Below are 25930 nucleotides of genomic sequence, written 5' to 3'. Positions count from 1 at the left end.
GACCCACAGAGCCCTGCCCAGTAGTGGATGCCCACTAGCTTGGTTGGAGGTGGAGTTCATCAGCCCCTGCCCAACATGGAACCTACCCTGCACTGTCCGGCCTGGCCTAGGTGCATCAACAGGCCCACATCCCCCACCCGAAGACCACTCCATCATGCACAAGTAGTATAATGTGAAACTGTACTCACCCCCTTGTGGCTGCTGTGATGCCCCCATGTGCCCATCCAGCTCTGAATAGGCCACCGCCAGTGTGCGGAACATCAGGGGAGTCAGGGTTCGACGGGCACCCCTTCCTCATTGGGAGGCCATGCCCAGCTGGATCTCCACCATCTTCCTTGCCCAGCGTCTCAGGTCCTCCCACCGCTTACGACAGCGGGTGTTCCGCCTGCCGTAGACCCGCAGGGTCCACACATCCTTGGCGATGGCACTCCATATACCCTTTTTCTAAATGGCACTGACCTGCAGAGAAACACACATAGAAAAAGGGTATCAGTCATACCGTCCAGCCTGTTAAACTAATGGCCCACCATATCTCTCCCATCCCCTTATGCACATACATGCAGCACGTTGCCCAGGACCCCTTAACCACCCCCACTTTCACGAGGCCCTCACATACAGCACTCCATGCATTTATGCCCCATGCATCGTGCTCACAGTGTACTCACCTGTTGGTCTGGAGGCCCATACAGCAATCGATCGGTACTGGGGTAGGACTCCATCCACCAGTCTCTCCAACTCTGCAGCGGTGAAGGCAGGGGCCCTTTCCCCAGTGACACGAGCCATGGTAGGTTCCAGACACACCACAGCAGCACATGCAGTGTAGGTCCTCTCCTGTTGACGGTCAGGTAGCAAGTGAGTGAACAGATTGAAAATGGCGGTCATGTCTGCGGAGGTGCGTATCATCAGCGCTGGCGTATCGTCACTGCTGGCGTACATCACCATTGGCTACTGTAACCCATAGGGACAATGACAACCAATGATGAGTTGCACGGCAGTACTCGACCGCCTCCCGCAATGGCGCACAACGTCAGCGGCATTACCTCCTTTCCACATGTCCATCCACTCAGGACAGGCGGGTGCCATTTCGGGGGGGGGCAGACCATGGCACCTAACTGCGTCACAGCACACATAGGCACCATTTGGGCCTATACAACAACATACTGTTTCTGTCACAACATGCAATGCACTGTACATTGAGGAAATGTTGAATACTGACAAGATGCTCATTGTTTTGACCCCTAGATTACAACCGCTGAGGATAAATATGAGATGGGGACTTCCCTCCGTGTACAGGCCACTGGTGGACTTGGCAACAATGGAGGACAGGCACATTATCCTCACCTACAGACTTGACAGGGCCTCAATCACAGAGCTGTGTGCCCAATTGGAGCCAGACCTGATCTCTGCTATCCGTCACCCCACTGGATTCCCCCTTTGTGCAAGTCCTATCTGTGCTCTATTTCTTGGCAACTAGTTCTTTCCAAGTGACAGTGGACTTGGCAGCAGGAATGTCACAGCCAATGTTCTCAATTGTGCTAACAAGCGTGTTGTCCATCCTGATTAAACACATGGGCAGCTACCTTGTTTTCCCCCAGGTGGAGGTTTTGGCCACAGTGGAAGCTGACTTCTATGCAATGGGACACATCCCCAACATTGTTGGGGCAACTGATGGTACACATATTGCATTTGTCCCCTTCCCCCGGAGAAATGAACAGGTGTTCAGAAATTGAAAGAGCTTTCACTCCATGAATGTGCAGATAGTGTGCATGGCGGACCAGTACATCTCCCATGTCAATGCAAAGTATCCTGGGACTGTGCATGATGCTTTCATCCTAAGGAATAGCAGCATCCCATATGTGATGGCTCAACTCCAGAGGCACTGGGGGTGGCTAATAGGTGAGCCCATGGTCCCCACCGAGTATATGTTGGTGTATGGGTATGGGGTTGGCCCTCGGGGTTAGTGTCTGGATAACAGGTATCCCTTGATATTTGCAGGTGGCTCTGGTTACCCCAACCTCTCATGGTTACTGACCCCAGTGAGGAATCCCAGGACAAGGGCAGAGGAACGTTACAACGAGGCACATGGGCAAACAAGAAGAATTATAGAGCGATCCTTCGGCCTCCTGAAGGCCAGGTTTCGGTGCCTCCATCTAACAGGTGGTTCCCTGTGCCACTCACCCAAGAAGGTCTGCCAGATCAATGTGGCATGTTGCATGTTGCAGAACCTTGCCTTACGTCGCCAGGTCCCTTTTCTGCAGGAGGATGAGGCTGGAGATGGGCGTGTGGCAGCAGTGGAGCCTGTGGACAGTGATGAAGTGGAGGCAGAGGATGAGGTTGTGGACAATAGAACATCAATCATACAACAGTACTTCCAGTGAGACACAAGTAAGACACTGTAACTTCACCTTCCATTGCTGTTTTGTATTGCAAATTGTCACTGATATTCCCACTACTATGGCCACTTACTGTCATGTCTATTTACAGATATATGTGCCCCACTCTGGCTCCTGGTGTATTGACTGCAGCAAACTACAGGTCATACCTATGTATACATTACTGTACAGTTGAATTGCAATGTCTACAGAATGTTAAACAAATACATAGTTCAGTCACTTGACAGACTCAATACTTGTATTTTTTTCCAAGGATGTTTATTTATGTGCTAATAAGCGGATGGGGTATTGCTATAGGCTGAGGGTGAGGGGGGGGAGGGGGGGGAGGAGAGTCCAGGTAAGAGTTCCAGTCTATTTGTATCACAGGTGCATTGTCCAAGGGGGCATAGGAAGGGGAGCATTGGCAGTTCAAGGTGGACAGGGTGACAGAGTGGAACACAAGGGTGACAATCAGGAGCATCTTATTTCCTGGCGAGGGTCTTGGAAATGTTCTCTGGATTCTGCCTGGATCGCAGGTACCGTTTGCAGGGGTGGTTCTCCTTCTGCAGGGGTGCTGGTGGCCTGTTGGTCCTGTGGCGGGGCCTCCTGCGTCCGCTAGCATCAGCGGAGTTGGAGGGCTGTTCATCGGTATGGTTAGTGTCAGGAGCCCACTGGTGTGCCAGTGCCTCCCTCATGGTGTTGGCCATGTCTGCCAGCACCTCTGCAATGGTGACCAGGGTGTGTGAATGTCCCTCAGGTTCTTTCTGATCCCCCAGGTACTATCCCTCCTGCAGCCGCTGGGTCTCCTGCAACTTCTCCAGTATCTGGCCCATCATCTCCTGGGAACGGTGGTATGCTCCCATGATGTTGGTGAGTGCCTTGTGGAGAGTCGGTTCCCTGGGCCTGTCCTCCCCCTGTCATACAGCAGTCCTCCCAGCTTCCCTGTTGTCCTGTGCCTCTGTCCCCTGAACCGTGTGCCCACTGCCACTGACCCCAGGTCCCTGATCGTCCTGTGTTTGTGGGGTTGCCTGGTGTCCCTGTAGTGGTGGACACACTGCTGATTGACGTGTCCTGGGGACAGAGGTATGGACCTGCTGGGTGGGTGCTGTGCTGGTGGTTCCTGAAGGGGGAGACTCTGTGGTGGTATGGGACTGTGCCTGGGTAACCGTCTGTCCGGAGGTCCCTGATTGGCGAGTTGGTCATCCTGATCCAGGCGTGCAGAGGTGCTGTCATCACTGTGGGCCTCTTCTGTGGGGGGACTGGATGTTGCTGGCACCTCCTCTCCGGTGACGTTGTGTGGGGGACCTGTGGGAATGTAAATGCAGTGTTATTGTTTCTGCGTGTGACATCTTGTGCATAGGTGTGTTGCCCTGTATGGTTGTGATTGCTCTGGCAGCTTAGGCTTGTGTGAGTGGTGATTTGGTTGGATAGGTGATTGTCTCAAGTGTGCATGCTTTGGTGATGGGTGTCCATGCAGGTGTGTGAGTGGTGTCCATGCATTGGGGATGCATGAAGGGCTTGGTAGTGGGAGGGGTGGGTTGTGTTGGTGGAGTGTATGTGAGGTGGTGGAGTGATGGGGGTGAGGGTATATGATGGCAGGCAGGTGGGGGGGGGTGAAAGTAGTGAAGAGTTGACTTACCAGAGTCCAGTTCTCCTGCTACTCCTGCCAGGCCCTCAGGATGCAGTATTGCCAAGACTTGCTCCTCCTATGTTGTTAGTTGTGGGGGAGGAGGTGGGAGTCCACCGCCAGTCCTCTGTACAGCTATCTGGTGTCTTGCTACCATGGAACGCACCTTTCCCCGTAGGTCGTTCCACCTCTTCCTGATGTCATCCCTTGTTCTGGGGTGCTGTCCCAATGGCGTTGACCCTGTCCACAATTCTCCGCCATAGCTCCATATTCCTAGCAATGGAAGTCTGCTGCACCTGTGCTCTAAATAGCTGTGACTCTACCTGGATGATTTCCTCCACCATGACCCTTAGCTCCTCCTCTGAAAACCTGGGGTGTCTTTGTGGTGCCATGGGTCTAGTGTGAGTGGTGTGTGATGTGATGTGTGGGTGTGTGTGCTTTGAGGTGCGTGGATGGTGTATGGGTGATGGTGTTCTGTGGCTCTGGTTGTGTGGGTGCTCTTGCTGTATCTTTCTCTAGTGGCAATTCTTTCTAGTCGTAGCGGGTTGTGGGTAGTGTGGGTGTGTGTTTTATAGTGGTATGGGTATGCTGGTGTGGTGTGTGTAAGGGCATCAGCTGTGTGCAGTTTGAATTGTCCAATGTGGTGGTGTTATGTTAGGTTGTGTGTATATTGAGTGCAGCGGTATGTACCGCCAATGGTTTACCGCAGTGATTTGTGGGTCATAATGTGGTGGGCGTAGTTCTATTGGCTTAACGGTGTGGGATTTGGTAACACCCGTTTATCACTGAGTTTTGGGCTGGCGGACGTATGTGTGTGCTGTATAGTGACAGATTGCTATGTGTGTGTCACAATATGGATAGTGGTAAACCGCACCGTCGGCTGTATGTTGGCTGCAGTCGGCATGACGGTAAGCGGGACTTACTACCTATGTCATAATGAGGGCCTATATCTTTTTGTATGTTTTTAGCTATTACTTTTTAACATGTTTTTAAATAAGTGTTTTAGCTAGTTTTTAAAGATTTTAGCTTGTTTTAGTCCAGAACATTTTTTTTTAGCTTGGATTCATTCATCTTCGGTGGCGTCGTCCTATGGCGTCATACTTATTACGGTCTTGGGGAGGGTGTAGTGAATCCTATCTTGTTTTACTGGGAAACAGGAGTTAGCTTTAGCCTTCTGGCTTGCAGACCTATGCCCCTGTCACCTAGTGACTTTTACCCTACTTAGCTTGCTCTGTTTTAGTGCAATTATTTAATTATGCTTCCAAGATGGCTGCATTTTTTCTAGTTAGGCCAATGTTTTAGTTTCACGTTAAGGCGTCACTATCAAGTGACAAGGATAGAACTCTTCGAGAGAATTGTTTACATAAATTGCTGTCCCAAGCATGCCTTGTTGTCTGTTGTTTAGGAACAGACCTACGTCAAGGGTCCGAACAGATCTGTATAAATGCACCTCACTTAAACAGATAGTCAGAGCGATTCCGACCAGATGCCAACACTGCTATCGATGCTGCATGTCATCTTGACACTGACTCAATCTTCGTATCCCTATGGACAAGGTAACGAGGGTTGGAGGGCTCTTCTCATGGACATGGCATTGGCAGATTAGGTTTAACATACCTAGCTCTCTTTTAGGTTAGAGATTAGGTTAATCAAATTTGGGTATTAGGACTTATTTCACATCTCATGTCATTTCATGTTATTGCAAGATGGTGGGGGTCTTTGTATTAATAACTCTCATCTTAACGATTCTGTTTCTTGCACTGTTCATTATCCTAATCATTGCAGCCCATGCAACTTATCATAGATTGCAGTTTTGTTAATAAAACCTATTGAAAACTACTGCATCTCCTTCATTGCCTGTGTTTGACACATGTTGTGCATGTGAGAAAGGAGTAATCTCTGTTTAATCACAACTCTCCATGAGATGTCACTCTCTTGAGTCCATGCGTAAAAGCTGCGACAAATCATCTTTTACTGTTTGGGTTTTTGGTGAGGTGCTGCTTGTGAGCTGGGAGGGTTGGGATGACAGCTGGGACTTGTAGGATTGGCATAGTCGCCTACAAACATAAGTGCTGTCATCCTTAAACTAGCAGTCTTGCCTAGAGCAAGAGTCAAACTATGACAGTAGCAGATATATAGGTGACTGCCACGTCACTTCTAGCAGTAATGATGCAGACGATGCCATGCGGAGCTCAGCGGAGCCACCTGAGGGCGTGCAGGGGTACTGGTCACGCAAAAGTTTTCAGATCCAGTCTGACACCTGGGAGATTCAAAGGTAAGGAATCTGCAGTGAGATATTGTCTCCACCAGATAATGCATTACCGAAGGTATGTATCTTGATCATTAGTCTAAAGCAGTGATACTCAAAGTACGGCCCGGGGGCCGCACGCGGCCCCCCTGACCTTTACATGCGGCCCCAAAGTCAAAAGCAGCAGTGGGCTGAATCAGTGAAAACATTGAGCAAGAAATGAAATAAGCAAGCATTTATGTAAAGGTTAACTGAAATTAAAAAAATAAAGTAACTAGTTTATCCAGCACTGTTTATCTTTAGAAGCATCTTTATTTTTAAAGTAATACTGTAAAAATATGATTAAATCCACTCAAAATTCAGAAAGCGTATTTCATTAACATATAAAACCGTTCCACCTTCGTACATCACATTTTATCAGTACATTGAGAACTTTTTTTTTTTAAATACGTTTTTAAAAATGAATTTACATGTGTTTTTCCACCAGCCTGACAACAGTGTCAATAGTGAGCTAAAATGCATTTCAGCTGTTAAGTGCACCCTGTGGGTTGGGTTCCTGTTATACACAAACATTATAGTTTATTAAATCAAACACAGGGGAAGGTTTTGCACATTCCACATCTTGAGGTCATGTATTTCGACATGCTTTTGTATGTGATATTGAAGAAAAAAGGGAAAGTGGAACAAAACAATTGCCCAGGATCACACATTTTGATAAAGTGGGGAAGCTGGGATTAATTCTAGTTTGCAGCTGTTATGTGTTTCGCTTCCACTACGCCCACTTTACTTGCACCACTCCCTGGAACTTTCTCCTTCTGAGTGCCACATTGCTGGCATCAGTGCGGCCCTCGTCACATCATAGACCAAAAATGTTGGCCCCCGGAAAAATGTTTGTGAGTACCCATGGTCTAAAGTATCTTGCTAACTATTAACACTTTTCTAGGATCGCTACTATACTATTGCTTAGGTCTTGACAAAAGGACTAGAAATGTTTGAAGTGCTGAAATAAGTTGACTTTTCTGAGTTAACTGAGTGGTAAGGTGTATAATTCACTGCTTTAGTCTGTGAAGTGTGCATGGATAAATGTATGTGTGATGCCACTAACACAATGTTAGTGATCTTAGGACAAATACCTTAAGGGAACAATGAGCTTACCAATGAGCACAACACAAGGACAGAGGCAGAAAGACACATGATAAGTTGGCAAAACCAGTTTTAGATTCATAGGGCAAGTGGATGGAGGAGTAGTTAAGAGGGACAGATTCCAATTTGCACAGAGTTTACATACATTGTTAAGTTATTGATGATGAAAGACCGAATGATGAAATTGTGGTGATCTCTGTTAAGGAATATGGAAATGTCACATCACCAGGGCACGTGAGGAACCTTCTCCACTTTCTTCAATCTTCTCCCTTTGTCTCTTTTTACCCTCCATTTCCTTTATCTCTCCAATTGCCTTGTTGAGCCTCTTCAATGTCATCTAGACAAGATAAGTTATGAGAGCACGCCATGGATAAAATAAAGTAATGTTGGGGATATCAACGGCACCCTGACATCACAGAATTACTCCACACTAGGTTTTATTGAATCTGTCCTAAATATCTTTCGGTTAGTTTCTACATAGGGTGTGAGGACCAACATGACAGCTGGAGATTGAGGCATGATCATCTTCCATCAGCTACCTTATTCATCTCTTGTTGTCCCCTTATCACTGATACAGATTGCCTTTTCCCCAGCATCCTCCTTTTTGTGTCTTAATTTCAAATATTACCTCGTTTACGGACCTCCCCAAACCTCTGATGCATTTGTCAACCCCTAAGTTAATTTATGGGGCCTGAATCCTTGCTTGTAAACAAATTCTAAATTTATGTAAGTTTAGTGCTAGTGCCTGGCTTCATGACCTATACTTATACAACACCTTTGAATGCTGCAACATTTTCCAACTCTATCATCTCTTCCATTTCTTTTTTTCCACTTTAGCACTCAGAGGGCCACTTCCTTAATCTCACTTTGCCTAATCTGATCCACTCCACCTCCTTTAGACAGTTTACAATTTGTTTTACACCATGCATGTACTTGCTAACATCAAATGCAATCACTATCTCAGTGTCCTTATTAGTCATATATTCAAATGATCACTCTCTCAGAGTCTTCATTAGTCACAAATTCAAGCTTTTCCCGTCTGTATTCAAGACAATTTTCTGGTATTATCTGCTGGACCTCCCCCTCTTTCCACCTGCGATTCTCTGAGTTTTTCTGTCATTCTTATCAAGACTGATGATATCTCTACAGTAATGGGAGAAGCTCCTCCAAGTCAAACTCATTCACTGCTGATCCTAAATGTCTAAAGTAATTTGCCATTTCCCAGAATCCCATTGGATATATTTTAGCCTTCAAAAATAACCTCATAGCCTTTGCCTCACCACCTGCCAAAAGCAAACTTTTAAGGACACACATATTTTCAAGCTAGTTGCTAGGGATTATCACCAAATCCAGAAAACCTTTCTCAACTTTCTGAAAATTCTTTTACCCTAAATATGAAAAAAGCCCATCTTCATACCCGGTCAGCTCTGACATATCTGAACCTTACTCAGTCGCAAATGTAGATAATCCAAAACAATCTGACAACTAACATTAACACCTTTCTCCTAATTCTTGTTGTGAATCTCTCTCTTTAGTACTTCTTAAAAGTCTTTATTTGCATTTCTCCTTCCCATCGAAAACACTACTGCACCACAGCAAAATACTAAGAACCCAAAGCTGTCACAGAAACACCTGTTTATTCAGACTGGCATCGAGTTGCATTCAAGCAGGATACTACAGATAAAGTATAAGGCTTCTGTGCATCTCAGAATCCTATGGTTATCCTTCAATCACGTTCCCAGCAACAAATTAGTAACATAGCCAAAAGTATGTCTTTTTTATATGTATATGCTAACTGTTGTAGAACTCTGTCCTGGGCAAGAATGTTCCGTTTTAGGGGCTTCACATGTAGCCTTTTTTCATGTTTATTAAATCCGTACATGTGAAAAGTATAATGGGTTTCTCCAGTCTTTCTTGTTAGGATTTCAGCACAAAAGCAAGCAAGGAAGGGGGGGTTACTTAGAGCCTCGCATAGGAAGATAGCTGGTCAAGCTAGCCATCACATCATTATTTCCAGTAGCAACTGTAGAAATAGCCAATACAGAAAGAATGGGTTGGAGGCTATGGAAGACGGGACAATGACACCTAAGAATAGCTAGACTGCTAACCACTGTGGGTGCAGGAACATCCTAGTGTGAGAATTATTTCCAGATTATGACAAGCAGAACATTTTTAAAAACACTGCAAACATGACTGTGCCTGTCAACATCTCATAGTTGTATTGTACTCCGCTCCTAGTCTTGCAATACTTATTGCGGAAATCAAACAATAGTCTCACCATTCATTCATTCACTAGCTCCTTCTGAGAAATACTCTGGCGTCTATTTACAGTTTCAGTCCTTCCTTGCTCAGTGTCATTTACATCTTTTTATCCATATCTCAATGCTGAAGTGCTACTTCAGCATCTAATTTAAAATTCCTGATATGTATAGAGTATGGTAACTTCTTAATTGCATACATCTTTCATATAATAATTCTAACCTTTTCTTTTTTTTACTTTTCTTATGAAAAAGGAGAAATGAAATTCTCCTGGGCAACAAAAAAAATCTTGGAAAAGAGATTGGTGAAGTTACAGTATCTGGTGAAGCCTTTAAGAAGTACACTGCAGCACTGGTTGAGTATCAGAAGGTAGATATATCACTTATTGCTTTCAAATGTCATATGTTTAAGAAAGCTGTGCATCTATTACTAATTCAATTCATTTGAGATTAGATTACAAACTATAAAGAACTAATGGTGTTTACGTTCACATCATCACATCCTGTCACCAATAGAATAGGAAATTAGTCAAGAAAGAAAAAGGTTTTATCCATTCTCCAAACATATCTCCTGTTTTTGCCAATTCCATTTTGGGTCTTGTTCAAAGCTAGATACTATTCCCCGTACATTTACATTTTGCCAAATGTCAGTATAACTTCAAGAGAATATGACTTGGCACTGCACATTTCCAGCCATTTGGTTTGTAGAAGGCTAGCTCCTACAGTTGCTCATATATTGAGTTCTTCTACTGGTATCAATGGGCGCATTTTATTGAATAATATTTCATGTAGATTCTTCAGCTCTTTTCAGTTGGTCACAATCACACAGATGTTGGCCTGCAAGAGGCAGCAGACCACTGTGCCTGTGATGACTTTTAAAGAAATCTGCTTTTGTGGAAGCAGGGCACAGCCTATTGAGGTGTAAGTAAGGCTTTGCCAAGCTCCGCCCTCCCATCCTGCCAGTGATGGCCCATCCTGGCACATCTAAGCTCTCTATTGTGTGTGGCTATCTAAGGGGAATACAGAAAGCCCAACTGTCAGTTACACCCAGTCATGTGACCCAGATACAGGCTACATGCATTAAATGGCTAAGGCAGGAAAATGCCTACTTTCTAAAAGTAGCATTTCCAAATTTGTAATTTAAAATCAGACTTCACCATGAAGGATTTTTGCATTACAATTCCAAAGCCACCAAACATGTACTGGTTACATGTTCCCATTTGGAAGTTACAGCTTACTAAATACAATACGGTAACTCAATTGTTATCCTATGGGAGAGATAGACCTTGCAAAAATGAAAAAAGAATGTAAATGTTTTTACTACCAGGACATGTAAAACTTAAAATTGCATGTCCTACTTTTTTTAATCTATTATATCCTGCCATGTGTTCAATTTAGGGCCTAATCTGCAAGTGGCTTGTTTGTGTTAAAAAGGAATGTTTGGGCCTGGTAAAAGGTTTATTTTTCCAGATCGAAATGGCAGTTTAAAACTGCCCACGCAGGCTGCAATGGCAGACCTGAGACATGTTTGGAAGAGCTACTTAAGTGAGTGGCACAATAAGTGCTGCAGGCCCAATAGTAGTATTAAATTTACAGGCTTGAGGTATAATTAGTACCAATTTACTAGGGACTGATAAATAAATTAAATATGCCAATTGGGGGTAAGCCAATGTTACCCTGTTTTAAGGAGTGAGCATATGGCCTTAAGCACGGATCACAGTGGTAAAATGGACAGAGTCCTAAGACAATCAAAAAAGTGATCAGCAAAAATAAGACGCGTGAAGGCTAAAAATTTGAGGGAAAACCACCCTAAAGCTGACAGGTCTAACACTCAGCATACATACTGACACCTTTAGACCTCTCATGCCACTTAGTAGTTCACAATATTTGTCTCCTCAGACTCCAGTCAGTGGTTTACATGTCTTAAAAGGCTGATAGATGTTCTAAATCCATATTTAATTATTGAACTGAAAGCATGAAGATTAGTGAAGTAGTCTCTCCTCCCGATAAAGTCACATCCAGAATTCCACGACCAGTCCTCTAACTCCTCCTCTTTAATGTTTGTGAGTTAGACCTGTCAGCCTTCGGTTTGTCTTCCCCCAAACGTTTTGCCTACTCCCCTCCTGTTTGTTGAAATTCTTTTTTGTTGGCCTTAGGACTCTGTGTATTTTACCACTGTTAATCAGTGCTAGAATACTTGTGCTCACTCCCTAAACATGTGGTAAAACACTCTTAGACCCAATAGACACATTTAATTTGCTTATAAAACCCTAGTGGAGTGGTACTGCGTGTAGCTAGGGTCTATATATTAAATGCCACTAGTAAGCCTCGGCACTGATTGTGCCCAGCCCACTTAAGTAGCCTTTAAGCATGTCTCAGGCCTGCCACTGCAGAGCCTGTGGGCAGGTTTAAACTGCAAATTCGATCTGGCAGAATAAACCCTTTGACAGGTGTAAAACTCCCTTTTTAATATAGATCGCACCTAAGTTAGGTCCTAAAATGCCCATAGGGAAGGGTGCAGGTTCCTGAAAAGTTGGACATTTACTTTTAGGTTTTAAATGTCCTGGCAGTGAAAAAGTCCCAAATTCATTTTCACTACTGGGAGGCCTACCTCTTCTATAGGATAAAATTGGGTTACCTTATTATATTTAGTAGTAGTAAAATCTTTATTCAGATATAATAATATCCACAAAAGAAACACAATTAAAAACATACAGTAAAATCACCAAGGCCATACATTAGTACAAGATACTAAAATTCACGTGAGATAAAGAGGCATATAAAATATAAATAACACTTACAGGTCCTCCCCTATATGCAATTCAAACAAACACCTATCACATGAAATGTGAAAACATATAAAATATTAAAAACACTTACAGGTCCTTGCCTACGAACAAATCATCCCAACTGTTTTAAAACAGCATCCTATTACACCAGGCCACTGCTCCTTTCAGAAAATGTCCCACGGAGCTACATACCTCATAATCATTTAACTGGCGATGAAAAAGCAAAGCAGCCATGGAACTGGTAAAGCTATAATTTCGTAACAGAATTTCGCAATTTTCTTAGAGGCGCATAGTATTAACAGAAGAACATAAAATGTAGCGTCATTTGTGGTGAGTGCTCATCACAGGGGCATATACAGATGGTGCTGGAGGAGAACTGTCTTTGAGGAAAGGACAGTAACCAGTAAAGGGACCATACTCTGAAGCGAGTTAAAAGCAATCTCTCATACACATTATGTACAAGCAATAAATAAGGGACTGGGCCCGGGCACATTTGTACCATACAGTAATCTTTGACAGTTACCTTGACGACTTCATTTGATTCATGAGCTGCACGCCTTAACTCAAGGAAGCGGTCACATATCCACGTTTTGTCGTTTTTGGTAATCAAATGTAGATTTTTAAACAAATGTGGGCAACCCACTTCATTCAGAAATCCTGTGATGTATTTCAGCCATGGGATTGAACAAGCGGGATCATTAAGAAGGCAATCCTGAATTATCAGCTGGTTGAGGGCGGCTTCTTTATTAAGCCAAATTGCACACCACAGCTCCAACGGGGTGACGCTAATTCTATCCTGTAAGTATTCAAGACCCAATTCTTGGTGACAGAAAAATGGGGAGTAGAGGGGCGGGACACCCAACAACCGGCGACAGAATCTATTTTCTTCTACCTGAAGGTTCCCAACATCTTTATACCCCCACAACCCTATGCCATAGGTCACATCTGGCAGACATTTTCTCTTATATACCTCCAATATGTGGGCAACCGGCTTCCACCCTTTATTGGTGGCCAGGGAGTGGGTAATACCCGCTGTACACACCATGCTTAAAACCCTGTTTTTTAAGCAGAGACGCCAACTACATGCTTTGTCAAATTCTAGCCTGAGTTACGAGAAGGAACCTACTTTTTGTTAAAGTTCGTTCTCCTATCCGCATAGGGCGCGTCTTGGTATTTTTATTGCCACAAACCATTATAAAGGTCTTCGAGCAGTTGATTTCCGGGTCTAAATTTTTCATGAGCTCAACAAAACTATCCACTAGCAGTTTGAGCCCATTTGCAGTCCCCGCCAGTAAGACTGCATCATCCGCATACAGTAGGGCTGGAATGGCGTTATTGTGTATGAGGGGCACATCAGCTCCTGTAGAAACCAAGGTTTTCTCTAGGTCATTAATGTATAAAAGAAATAGAATGGGGCGAGGACACGCCCCTGGGGAACACCCTGACTTACAATGGGAGGTGGCCTCGCCATTCAAACCATACCTTATTTTTGTCCTCTGGCCCTGGTGAAGGAGTCTCAAAAGATCTATTAGGCTGTCATCAAGACCCATGTTTAGAAAAAGTGCCCAGAGATTTTCAATATTAACATAATCGAGCACACTAGACAAGTTCACAAAGGCCAAGTGAATGGACCCACCTTCCACATAATTGTACTTGGCCTTAAGAAGGTAAAGGTTCAGGCACTGCTCAATAGTGCCCAGACCTTTCCTGAATCCATATTGGGTGCAAGAAATATTTTTTTTCTCCTGCACCCAGGAGATCAAATGTTCCAAAACCACACTCCCCGTTAATTTTGAGGAGGAGTCGAGCAGCCAGATTGGCCGATAACACCTAGGGTCTAGGGTATTGCCTTTTTTTAAAATTGGAACCACTACAGAGGTTTGCCACCCTTGCACACCATATTAAAAATCCTGGTCAACGAAGGGGCCCAAACCTCTGGGTATTTCATGAAAAGGTCCATCAGGAACCCATCCAGACCAAGGGCCTTATTTGGGAGACTGTCACGCATCGCCTTTAGGACCTCACTTTCTAAAAAGAGGGAACTAGGGTTCAAGGGCAAAGTTGTCTGCACAGATTGACCCCTTACCTCGTTAGCCCCATAGATACCTGAAAAATGTCCAACCCAAGCATCAGGGGGGATATGCGATGTAATTGCTTCTGGCAGTTTGCCATCTGAGAGGCCAGTCCGGACTACCTTCCAAAAACCCTGAGAGTCCATCTTTTTAGAGGCTTCTATTATATTTTCCCACTGCTCTATCTTAACTTCAGCCTTCCGCTGTTTTACCGCCTGGGTATATGCCTTTCTACAAGCAATGACAGTGGATTTGTCTCTAGGATTTTGGCTAAGCGCCTGGCGCAGAGAGGCATTGGCTACCCTACTCTATTTATCAAACCATGGGCAGCCAGTCAAAGGGACATTTTTAATTGGCCTCTTCATGAGTGATGGGGGGGGGGGGGAGGTTTGCACCTGGTCCATAATAAACGACAGATTTGCTAAGTGCCAAACTACCCTCCTACCATTGTCCTTTTTCCCTAATTTTAGTCTGGGACCAAGTTCTCTCGATTTAGTCTGGGAAGGCACTTTAAGTTGGGTCGCCAAGGGGTTATGGTCACTGAAAACTGAGGGAATCACTATAAGCCCATTGGTCAGGGATAACAGATTCTGGGAAACGAATATGTAATCAATTGTAGAGCTGCAGCCCCGGCCAATAAAAGTTGGTGCCACCGTGATATCTGGGCAGGATTTGGGGCTAACTAAGTTGTGCGCCAGAAGGAGGGCTTATAGCCCTGTTCATCCCTGTTTTATCCACTTCCCTACTAGCGGGATCAAAGGGAGAATCCATTGAGGTGGATATATTTCTTAGTTTGGCATTGAAATCCTGTGCCAAAAGTACATTAAAGGGCCCGCCACTCACGTGAGCCCTATCAGACAAACAACTGATAGTTAGAGAGAGGTCAAGAAAGGAAGAGTTGTTAGTAGATGCAAAGTTATTGTTGTAGTAATTCACCAGATACATACTTACCTTTCCACCCCAATGAACTTCAAATGCTTGAATTCCATCTGAGTCCATAGTTATTAGTAAGACCTTGTAACCAAGGCTGACCTTAAACCAGGCCACCAGGTCCCCTTTAGCATGACCTAAAGGTGAGGGGGTGGCAAATTTACTAAAGCTAGTGTATCCACCAATAACCAGTTCTGAAATAGCCCAAGTTTCCTGCATAAAGATAATATCAAAATTTGATATAAATAGCCGCCAACCCTCGACCTCTAACTTTGAAGCCAAACCGGCCACATTCCAACTAAGGAGTTTCCAGTGTTGAGTTTTATCAGTTGATGGACACCTCTTGGATGGCAAAGCAGCCAGTTCCTCCAGAACATTTACAGGTGGGTGAACTTCAGATACAATCTGTTTGATGACAATATGTCCCTTCTCCCCCTAATTCCCCTCCCCAGTAGTTCTACTAGGCTCAATTCGGGCTGCCAGTGATATTCAATCCACGTCTTCCAGTTCACTCAAAACTGAGTAGTGATTACTAAGTGGAAGGTGGCTTAGAAAGGAGCGTCTCCCTGAGCACAAATATAGGTGCTTGATGAAAAGTCTGGGTGTTTTCAGTGTTCTGAGCATCTCTCGTGGGGGCTAGATGTTTATAAAAATAACCCAACTGTAGAATTCTAATCTGTTTCAGCCTCACCATACTGGCATCAGAGAGCACTAAAATTTCTCTGTCAACATTCGGATCTCGGAAGTTGACAATCACAAGGTCTCCCAGTGATTGTCTTCTCACTGAGCCTATAACACCCACCCGAAGGACAAATGGGATCTCTTTAAAAAGGTCCCACTTACAGCTTACAATTGTATTTAACCAAAAAATAACTTTGTTTTTAAGGGCTGAGGTATATTCCTTTATGGGGCTTTGAAGCTTAGGGACATTTTACAGAATTACCACATATGGGCAAGAGGTTGGTGGCAGATTTATAACCGAGTACTGGGGTAGGGGGTGAACAGGCTGCTGTTGTTCATGCTAGCTGCCAAGGGACGGATTACTATTTGCAATTTGAGGATTAAGCTCCTGTGTGTGTGAATTTACAGGAAGAGTGGCCAGCTGGTCAATTGAGCTACCTTCTCTACCACCCATTCTGTAAGCCTGTAGATATTTGTGTGGCTACTCTAGAAAGGTGATTAGGTCCCAAAACCATCCCCCTAACAGAGGGCTAATCAAGGGCCCCTTACTGAAATACTATTGGCCATGCTTGTAGGGGGTCCTTCACCGACATTGAGACTAGATTACCCAAACTAGATTCTAGTGTTGCTAATTGAGTATGGATTAGTTGCAGCTTTGAGTCCAATAAGTCATTGAACCAAATCTTCAGCAAGGCCCAAGGGTCAACATTAGAGGGGTGTGAAGGCACAGAACAAATGAGAGTATCTTAAGTCAAGGGCTGTGACTTTGGGGCAGATTTAATTTTTAATTTAGCAATCATCCTTTGCCTTTATGGTAATGGGTTTGAGTCAAAGGAGCCACACAGAACATCTGGCACACCGGAACAATCAACAGTGCTCACATCTACAGCCCCAGCTATGTTACCTGAAACCACCTCTTCCAGGTCCACGCAAGGGGTTCGAGTAACAGGGGCAGGGGTGGAGTGTCATGCAGGGCTCAAGGGCTTCCTAGGGAGCCTAGATTCAATATCCTCTGCCACTAAAGAAAGGCGGCGCTCTGCCAACTTAATTTAATTTGAAACCAAATCCACAGCGTGTTCCAGAAAGTTATCAATGGAGGACTGAGAATGAGGTTGTGAAGTGGACGTGGAACTTGTGATCACCTTCCTTTTCCCCATTATGCCACAGGTCACTAGGGAAAAGGCTACCAAGATCTAAAAATGCCTGCAACAGTAATAACCCAAATATATGCATCAAAAAGTTAAAGTCTAAAGAGTATGGGGCCAGACCAGCCTCTGACGGGCTAAGACGGGCCCATCTTGGCCCAGTCTTCACCCGCGCGCAACCCGCGCTGGAAGTGCCCCCTATCGTTTTATAGCGCTTGTTGGTCTGGTCAAGTGGGTGCAGGTGCTGTGGAAAATGGCCGCCTCCTGGGACCTTAAAGCAGTCTGGGATATGTGGTCCCTTCAGAGTTGCTAGCCATACTATTGAATCAATAACTTCTGCATTGACGCCATGATTGGAATGATTGATGCCATGATGGAATCCCCGCTGCCCCCCGCACTCTGCTTTTAATAAGCAATAACATTTGAGTGGGAACAGGTGGAAATGTCATGTTTGGCCTCTAGAAAATCCGAGAGAAAATCCTCTAATTGTAAAGTTATATTTTAAGGCACAACTTTCAAAATGCTAGTTTTAGAAAGTTAGTTTTGTCCTACACCTTATGCACGTATAGAAAGTTATACTTGTCCCCTTAAGCACTATTCAGGTACTGCAAGGAATCTCCACCCCTAATCAATATTATTGTAGTTTCATTCGATCCGTCTTAATAACCTAGTAGTTCCAGATTGAATGAATCTCTTTTGATCTTAGTACACTATCCCCCTGATGAAAGGTTTCCTATGCCTGAAATGCATTGGTGATCCGAGGAGCATGCAATTGTAAGCCATCAGTTAATGATGGAAATTAAAGGAATGAAGTGGTTACACATCTTGAAATTGGTCACACTGTGGAAAGGAAACAATAATTAAATGACTGATACATGAAAAGTGGAGCCTTTTGGTTATTAAGACAGATGGAATGCAACTACGATAATATTAATTAAAAAAGGTTAAGAGTGGAGACTCCTAGCAGTACCTGAAGTAGTGCTTAATGGGCCGCATGTAGATTTCTATGCATGCATATGGTGTTTGACTTTGCATCACCCATGAGCGGAGAGTGATACCCACGAGCATTCTAACCAATTGAATTTCGAGTAACTATTTATAAATTGAAGTACATTAATGAGTGTGCTGTTTTTCTTCTAATTGTCTTGTTCTAATTGTCTTCTTGTAGTTATTTGGTGCCAGTAGCCTGTGACCTGGGTCACATGACTATAAACAGTTGACAGTTGGCCTTTCTGTATCCCTTACAGATAGTAAGACAAAGGAGGACTAGATGTTGGCAGAATGGGCTATCCAGGCTGGGAGGGGTGCAGCTGTTCCTGCCCCACTTACATTTCAAAGGAGCTGCCTCAACCCACTCACAAAGAACTTCACACCATTCTTTTGTCACCCTAGACCTCTTGGAGCCAGGGCAGTGCAGCAAGCGAGGTAATTCCATAATCAACTATAGGGGAACACTCTAGAAAGTTCTTCCACTTCAAAGCTGGCACTTGCTATACAAATAGGACCTTCAGACCTACTCTTCAGTTCACTCCTGGACTTGTGGAGAACACTCAGAAGGCCTGCCTTGTACTTCAGAGGACTAATCTGCTGTTTGAGGGCTGCTTTGTACTTCAGTGGCCAGTCCTGCTGCTCCCAGAGGACTGCACTGCTGCCTAAAGCCTGCCTTGAACCCACAGAGGACAGCTTTGTTGCTTGAACCCAGGGCTACCAGAGTGACTCTAAGGACTTGATGGCTGGCCTCCTTTCAGTTTTTTGGGAGTTCAGTTTGAGGCAGTGGCTGCTCATCCAGCTGACCATCTCTCACATACATTTTCTAAACTGATGCGCCACCTCCTCGATGTTACTAGTGATGGACACTACGATTTGTGTGTTGTCATCATAGGAGATGGTTAAGAAAGAAAAAGATATTATCAGGTTCGCAACAGGAGCCACGTAAATATTAAATAGGGTTGGGCAGATTGAAGATCCTTGCAGGACGCCGCAAGGCAAGGAGAAAGAATTAGAAGGAAGTCGCCAAACAAGACCAATTGCTCTCTTTTCATGAGGAAGGAATCCAGGAGGTCGTATGCTGGCCCACCAATGCATAGCTCCACTAATCTTTACTTCACGACAGAGTTGTTCACAATGTCAAAGGCTGTGGATAAGTCTAATAGGACCACCACAGCCTTACCTTCATTGCACATAATGTTCCATATCTCCTTTGTGACTACTTTCAGTGCTGTTTCTGCACTGTGAGTTAATGATACTCCAAAGTCTGCACTCTGTACATATTTTGGAATCAGAAAAACTCACAAGGAAATAGAAAACCAGGTTACTCTGGGCACATAGGTTGAAAGTTAAACAACTCTCAAGGTATGTTTGAGACCATGTTACTCTCTGAAGTGGGTTACATTCAGAATTACATGGGCTCGGAACAAGGCTAGATATAGTACAAGGTTGGAGTTACGGACTCACCCAAGGTTGTACTCTACACAAAGGTTAAACTTGATTCTTCAAATATACATGAAAAAGTATTGTTCTTATCACAAGGATGGAGTTACTGACACTCCCAGGATTATACTCTGTATATTGACTTACACTTGAAAGCAAGGCAATACATGAAACAAGGTTACTTCTTGGCACAAGGTTGGAATAACTGACACCTCCTAAGTTGTGCTTGAAACATGGATTGGGGTTAAAGGCACTCCCAAGATACGCTAAAAACAAGCTTACATTTGATACACATGTGGAAGTCAAGAGCACTCCCCACAATGCTAGAAAACACAGATACAGTTGGTTCAAGGATGGAGATGACAACACTCCCAAGGTATGCTAGGCAACAGGATTATACTTTGTTCATAAGTTGTAGGTATAAGGTTGTTCTGGAGATAGTTTCTAGTCCATGAGCAACACATTTCAGGAACCAAGACTTGGAAAGAGGGTCCGGAGGCAGAATAATGAAGAAGATAACAGACAGGCCTGCAAGTACTACTATGGATTAGTGTGCACTAACTTGGGGGCAAGTACTTATCCTGTAAAACATTTAACGGGAGTTTAAACATTTAGCAGGTGGGTCGTTGCTAGAAGTTAGAGAAGATGTGGTTTGTAGCTCATGGAGGAAAGACACTGGTGGGGTCTCAGAAGTCAGGATCTCGGAGTCATCGGAAAGGATCAGGAAGACTTGAACGCTGGATAGTTTCCTTATGACTTGGCAGATGAGTGATGGGACGAGGTTGCACAGGAATGATGCAATGAAGTCCCAGGTGACTTGGGAGCACAGTGCAGGAGGGACAAAGCTTGGGCTGTACAGGAACACAGGAAGATGTGGGCAACTCAGGAGGTGAGTGCAGAGAAGCTGCTTGAGCAGGACTTGACGGGAACACAGGTAAAACTCCAAGCCCTGATGCCAGTTCAGAAGGGCTATTTATACAGGAAGCCAAGCGTGTTCCAGAAGGGCACTTGTGTCGTGTGGTGGCTTTCAAAGCCTGGGAGAAATCGCATCTTACATACAAACGGATGTGGCTTAACAGGCAGCAGGCGAAAACAGTAATTGACAACAAGCACAATAGAAGTATATGATGGTACAACCCAGTCATTCACAGTGGAAACGTGACCATCCTAAAAGGGCACGTGATATCTGCAGATGCAAACTGGATGAAACTTGCATAGCAACACAATATGAGGGTCAATGGTTCAGGCTTTTCGGGAGGGGGAGGCATGGATCATTTGTGATGAAAGGTGCCACAGGCGAAGACATGAGTCTGGCGAGTAATACCCACTGCATATAGGGCACAAGATTGAGTCATGATACTCTTAGATCGGGCAGGAAACCATGATCTATCTGCTTGCCGATCCAACCAAGGTGCATCACTGGTCTGTATGACTTTGTGGTAGCTCCTGAAACGTTCTCTCAACAGCAGCAAATCCTGTTCAGCGACTCCTTGCAGAAGGGGTATCCAGCCAAGTGGAGCCCTTGTCAGCTAAAGCCTGCAGCTTCATCTCGCTGGAGATTTTTGACTTCCAAAAAAATGACAGTATCTGAACATAAAAATATTCACTGCGACTTCATTCAGCGGCTCCCTGATGTCACATCCCCTCCTTGGTCACCGCCAGCTGTCTTGCCCTGCTGAAATTATCCTTCTCACACTCTATTGTGGTTGGCCATAGATTTAGATTTCACCCCGGTCTTGTGCCACTAAATTCCCACAGTAGGCGATTTGATCTTTTAGGCACTAGCTTTTACTAAAAAAAATTACAAATTTATAACTCCAGTTCTACTTATTAGATTTCTGTCATTTTGGTGTTCATTTACTTATTACATTTTTCCCTACTCTTCTAAATTGGGGTGAAGTTTTTTTGTGTTGCGTTTTCACTTTATTAGTGCGTAAGGGCTGCATAAATACTTTACACATTGCCTCTAAGTTAAGCTTGACTGCTTCTTCTCCAAGCTACCGGAGGGTTAAGCTATGCCTCACAAGCACTGAATTTTGGGAGTTGATATCCACCTTGAATAAAAACACACTAAAACAGGAATCTTGAGCTATGGTCTGATACTTTTCTTCAAATACAACAACACTGTGCCCATCATGACCTGTTTTGGGAGAACAAGAGCCTCTCAAATAAACAGCATGAAACCTGACAGTGTCTTGAGGCATGCACCTCAGTCTGAACTTGCAAGTTCATACTCAAAATAAAAAGCTACCCATCTCTTCCCAATATTACTTCACAGTAGTAGGGGCATTGGTTAACTCAACATTAGTCTATGGAAATATTTTGTTCTATGGGTTCTAGCCTATAAAATTAGAAGACCACAAAAGGTACAAAATTAATCTGAGAGTCCAGAATCACAGCAGCAAATTTCACCCATGCTTGACCTGTGCTTAGCTGAAGATTATCTTTTGGTCATCACTATATCCAGAGTCAAACAAATAGCTGATTGATGACTCTTAGTGGGGCAGCTTTCCTCTTGAAAAGCCTGCTGAGGCAGATCTGCTACTTCTTATCACCGATGTAGTACGCATTGCGACTCAAGTCCCTCCTGTAATACTTACTTGAACCAAACATTTTGTCCGTCACCCACCCTTCCCTTTGCTAGTCTGATATGCCTTAACTCCATATTGTATTTTACATTAGGTCCATCTTTAGTTTTAGCCTATGTATGCTATTTATTAAACCACATTCATTGTTACCAAGTGGACCAGTGTGGGTCTACGTATCCCATGTATCCAAAATAACACTGGACCTTCCTCTTCTTCACTGTCTTCATAATTCTGTAACCTTAACTGTCCCATGCAGCTATATATTCTCACTCTACTTGAAAATGGGTTTCTAGAGATGTGATACATGTTAGTAGCAGCCCCTGCCATTTGCTTGACTCTGAAATTATGTACCGTTTTTAAGAAATTTTGATCAGGAGATCTGTCTCTCACCTTGTTCACACCACGATACTGTTCAGATTCAAAACCTGGTTTGATGTTTTGTCATGACAACATTTATATGTGATAACACTATCAAACTGTCATAAACCTCCTTCATGTTTATTCTATCCAAGTATTTTTCTACCCCTGCCTTACAAGGCTTATCTTAGGGAGCATGGTGTTGATTCTTTTAAAGACCTAAACTGCACTTTTATATGTAGACTAAGCACTATCTAATGTTATCAGTGCTCATACAGCATCCACTTGGGTGGGTGGGGGGATGCTGCATTTCCATTGTCTTAGTGATTGTTTCTTCATAATGTGGCCTTTCTGTGTTGAAACCATTTTGCTTTTCTGAGCATGGATATTATCTGAATCTGGTAGAGACATCTAGCTGCAGATTCCTTACTTTAGAATCTTCCCCAGGTGCGAGCCTGGATCCAAAAACATTTTTCCCATAGTACGTCTGCACATCATTGGAGGGCTTCGCATGACTCTGTATCGATGGCGTCCACTGGATGTGATGTCAGCAGAGTTCATATAACCCCCCCCCTGCCGACGTCCTGACGTCATTTCCTTTTTTGTGCACTTGCAATGCGGATATGGTAACAGCTGGCTAGGCTGTTTTCGACCTACTTAGAACTGTCCATGCCTTCAGGCTTTAAGTCGTGTGGGTCCTGTGGATAATCAGCTCCAGACCCCAACTGTGTTTGTATGTTGTGCCTGGGAGTGCACCACAACCCCAAAGAGTGTGACTCCTGTCAGTGTCTCCAGCCAAAGGCTCTGCAAGATCACTGTATGAAGCTTCTAGCGGCGTGGATGTTGGAGCCCTCCCAGTCTTCACGTCAGTCACAGTCTCCTTCTTGTGCCAAAATCCGGTCGCAGGCCCGGTCAGGGAGTCATTCTTATAGACATCCTTCTCCATCGATGTCACAAGGTAAGTCCCTACATAAGCAGTCGAAGTCTCAAAATTTACCGACTTTGCCGTGTTCGGCCTCCACCTTTTCTTTGCTGGGGAGTTGAGGTCTGAGTCTACCCCACATTTCCCTCCCTTTCCTGGAGCCAGGCTGAATATGACCCAGATGCATGTATTCTACAATTGATTTTAGGGGAATCACCTTCCCCTGGAGCACCTGTGGGCTCGAAGGAGGTGCAAAAGGTCTTAACTGTGTCAACATCGGCAGGTTTGCCCTCGACTTGAGTTAGGTCTCTGACTTCCATTGACAAAGCCGTTATGGTGCTGATGCACAGTCTTTTGGGGTTCACACCTTCGGCGCCGGTATCCAGTCAGCCGACTCCAGCGACTATGCTGGTGGTGACGATCAACCTCTCATCCCTTTCCCCATCTGAAGTCCACATCGACGTTGAGGATTCGCCTTCTCATCGCTGCTCGACATCAAGTACCACACCAGTCATGTCAGTTATCCATGACTGCCCTCCACATTCTGGGGAATCCCCTCATGTTTATACTTCTGAGGGACATGGTGAAGAGTCTATGGATATACCACACATCTCACATGTAGAGCAACCTCTTATAGAGGACAGCTGGATAGCGGACCTAGCTACAGCTAGTAGTTTGGATTCTTCCCCAGCTTCAGGCTTACTTTTGCCCCTAGCCTTGCTACAGAGGCGAGTTCCTCTCTAGCTGACATGCTGAGAAAGGTTGCTGTGATTTTGGATTTCACACTTCCTTCAGTGGAATTATCCTCTGATCCTCTCATTGATGTTCTCCATCAAGGACAAAGTGGAGTTGAGTCTGTGCTTCCTTACAGTGAAACCTTACATGATGTTTTGTTGTGGGCATGGGCTTAACCTGATTCACGGGCTCCTGTTGATTGGGTTATATCTCGTAGGTGCCAACCGGCCCTGGGTGATCTGGCTGTTTAAATTAGACATCCTACTCATATATTCACTACATACATTTTCATAGTTGAAATATTGCATTTTCTCTGATTATTCTTATTATTCAACTGTTGTGATTATTTTAGTATCACTGCACTCAAGTTAAACATTCATGTTAATGTTTTTGTATGCTTATGTTTGAACCCTGGGAAATGCCTTAATAAATTCATTACTCAGGCTAAGAGTGCTGCATTCTTTGCAGCCTTTGGTCTTGTTCCCTCTTAGTTTAAAGCAAAGCAGAACACCACCCTCCCCGCTTTGCGAACTAGCTTCTTTGTCTTCAGTCTCACTTTGGGGCATTCTTTAGCTGTGTTGTTTAATTTTGGTGGTTATTACATCATAATTATGTCCACCCTTTTTGGTGTATACAATGTTCCATTGCCAGTTTTGCTGTGGCTCCGTGATGCTGTGCGGTTCTAGTCACAGAAGAAACTGACGTCAGCGCATTAGGGGAGAGACTATATGGACTCCTTCGACATCACATCTGGGTACGACGTCGCTACAGAGTCGCACGATGATCTCTACCGACGCGCAGAGGTGCTGCTGAAGAAAGGTTTCCGGATCCAGTTTGACGCCTGGGGGATAATTTTAAGATAAGGAATCTGTGGCTTGTTTGTATCTCTTCCAGATAAGGCGTTACTGAAGGGAAGTAACTGTAGGAAAGTACCTCTTTCTTGTCATGGTTACCCCCTATTTTCTGCCTGATTTCAGTGTGTTTGAATGTGTCCGCTGGGATCCTGCTAACCAGGACCCCCCAGTCGGTATACTCTCTCCCTTAAAACTTGTTAGCTGTACCTTTTTCTCTCCACATTTGGCCTACTGGTCCCCCCATGTAAGTCCCTAGCGTATGGTACCCAGGGCATTGGGGTACCAGGGGTTCCCCAAGGGCTGCAGCATGCATTATGCCACCCATGGGGATCCATGCAAAATGTTTTGCAGGCCTGCCATTGCAGTCTGCGTGAAAAGGTTCATACACCTTTATCACTACAGGTTACTGCACCAGATCACTGTAAGTCACCCCTACGGTGGCCCTCCTCGCCCAGAGGGCAGGGTGTAAGTATCTGTGTGTAAGGACACACCTGCACTAGCAGAGGTGCCCCCACAAACTCCAGTTCCATTTTCCTGGACTTAGTGAGTGAGGGGACGCCATTTTAAGCGTGTACTGGATATAGGTCACTACGCATGTCCAGCTACATAATGGTAACTCTGAACCTAGCCATATTTGGTATCAAACATGTTGGAATCATACCCCAATACTGTTGCAAGTATTGGAAGTATGATCCCATGCACTCTGGGGGCTCCTTAGAGGACCCCCAGCATTGCTACCACCAGTCTTACAAGGTTTTCTGGGCAACCCAAGCTGCTGC

At 44.5% G+C, this 25930-nt stretch overlaps 1 protein-coding gene across 1 annotated transcript in view; it reads left to right on the top strand.

Moving 5' to 3' along the window:
* Window positions 1-25930, top strand: part of CFAP54 (cilia and flagella associated protein 54) — a 1075777-nt gene that overhangs the window by 574185 nt on the left and 475662 nt on the right. The window contains exon 32 of the mRNA XM_069229529.1: window positions 9904-10018. Coding sequence (XP_069085630.1) covers window positions 9904-10018 — 115 coding nt within the window. The remainder of the gene's footprint in view (window positions 1-9903; window positions 10019-25930) is intronic.

The sequence above is a fragment of the Pleurodeles waltl genome, chromosome 4_1 (assembly GCF_031143425.1).
Source record: "Pleurodeles waltl isolate 20211129_DDA chromosome 4_1, aPleWal1.hap1.20221129, whole genome shotgun sequence".
Lineage (NCBI taxonomy): Eukaryota > Metazoa > Chordata > Amphibia > Caudata > Salamandridae > Pleurodeles > Pleurodeles waltl.
This window is presented reverse-complemented; position numbering and strand designations above follow the sequence as displayed.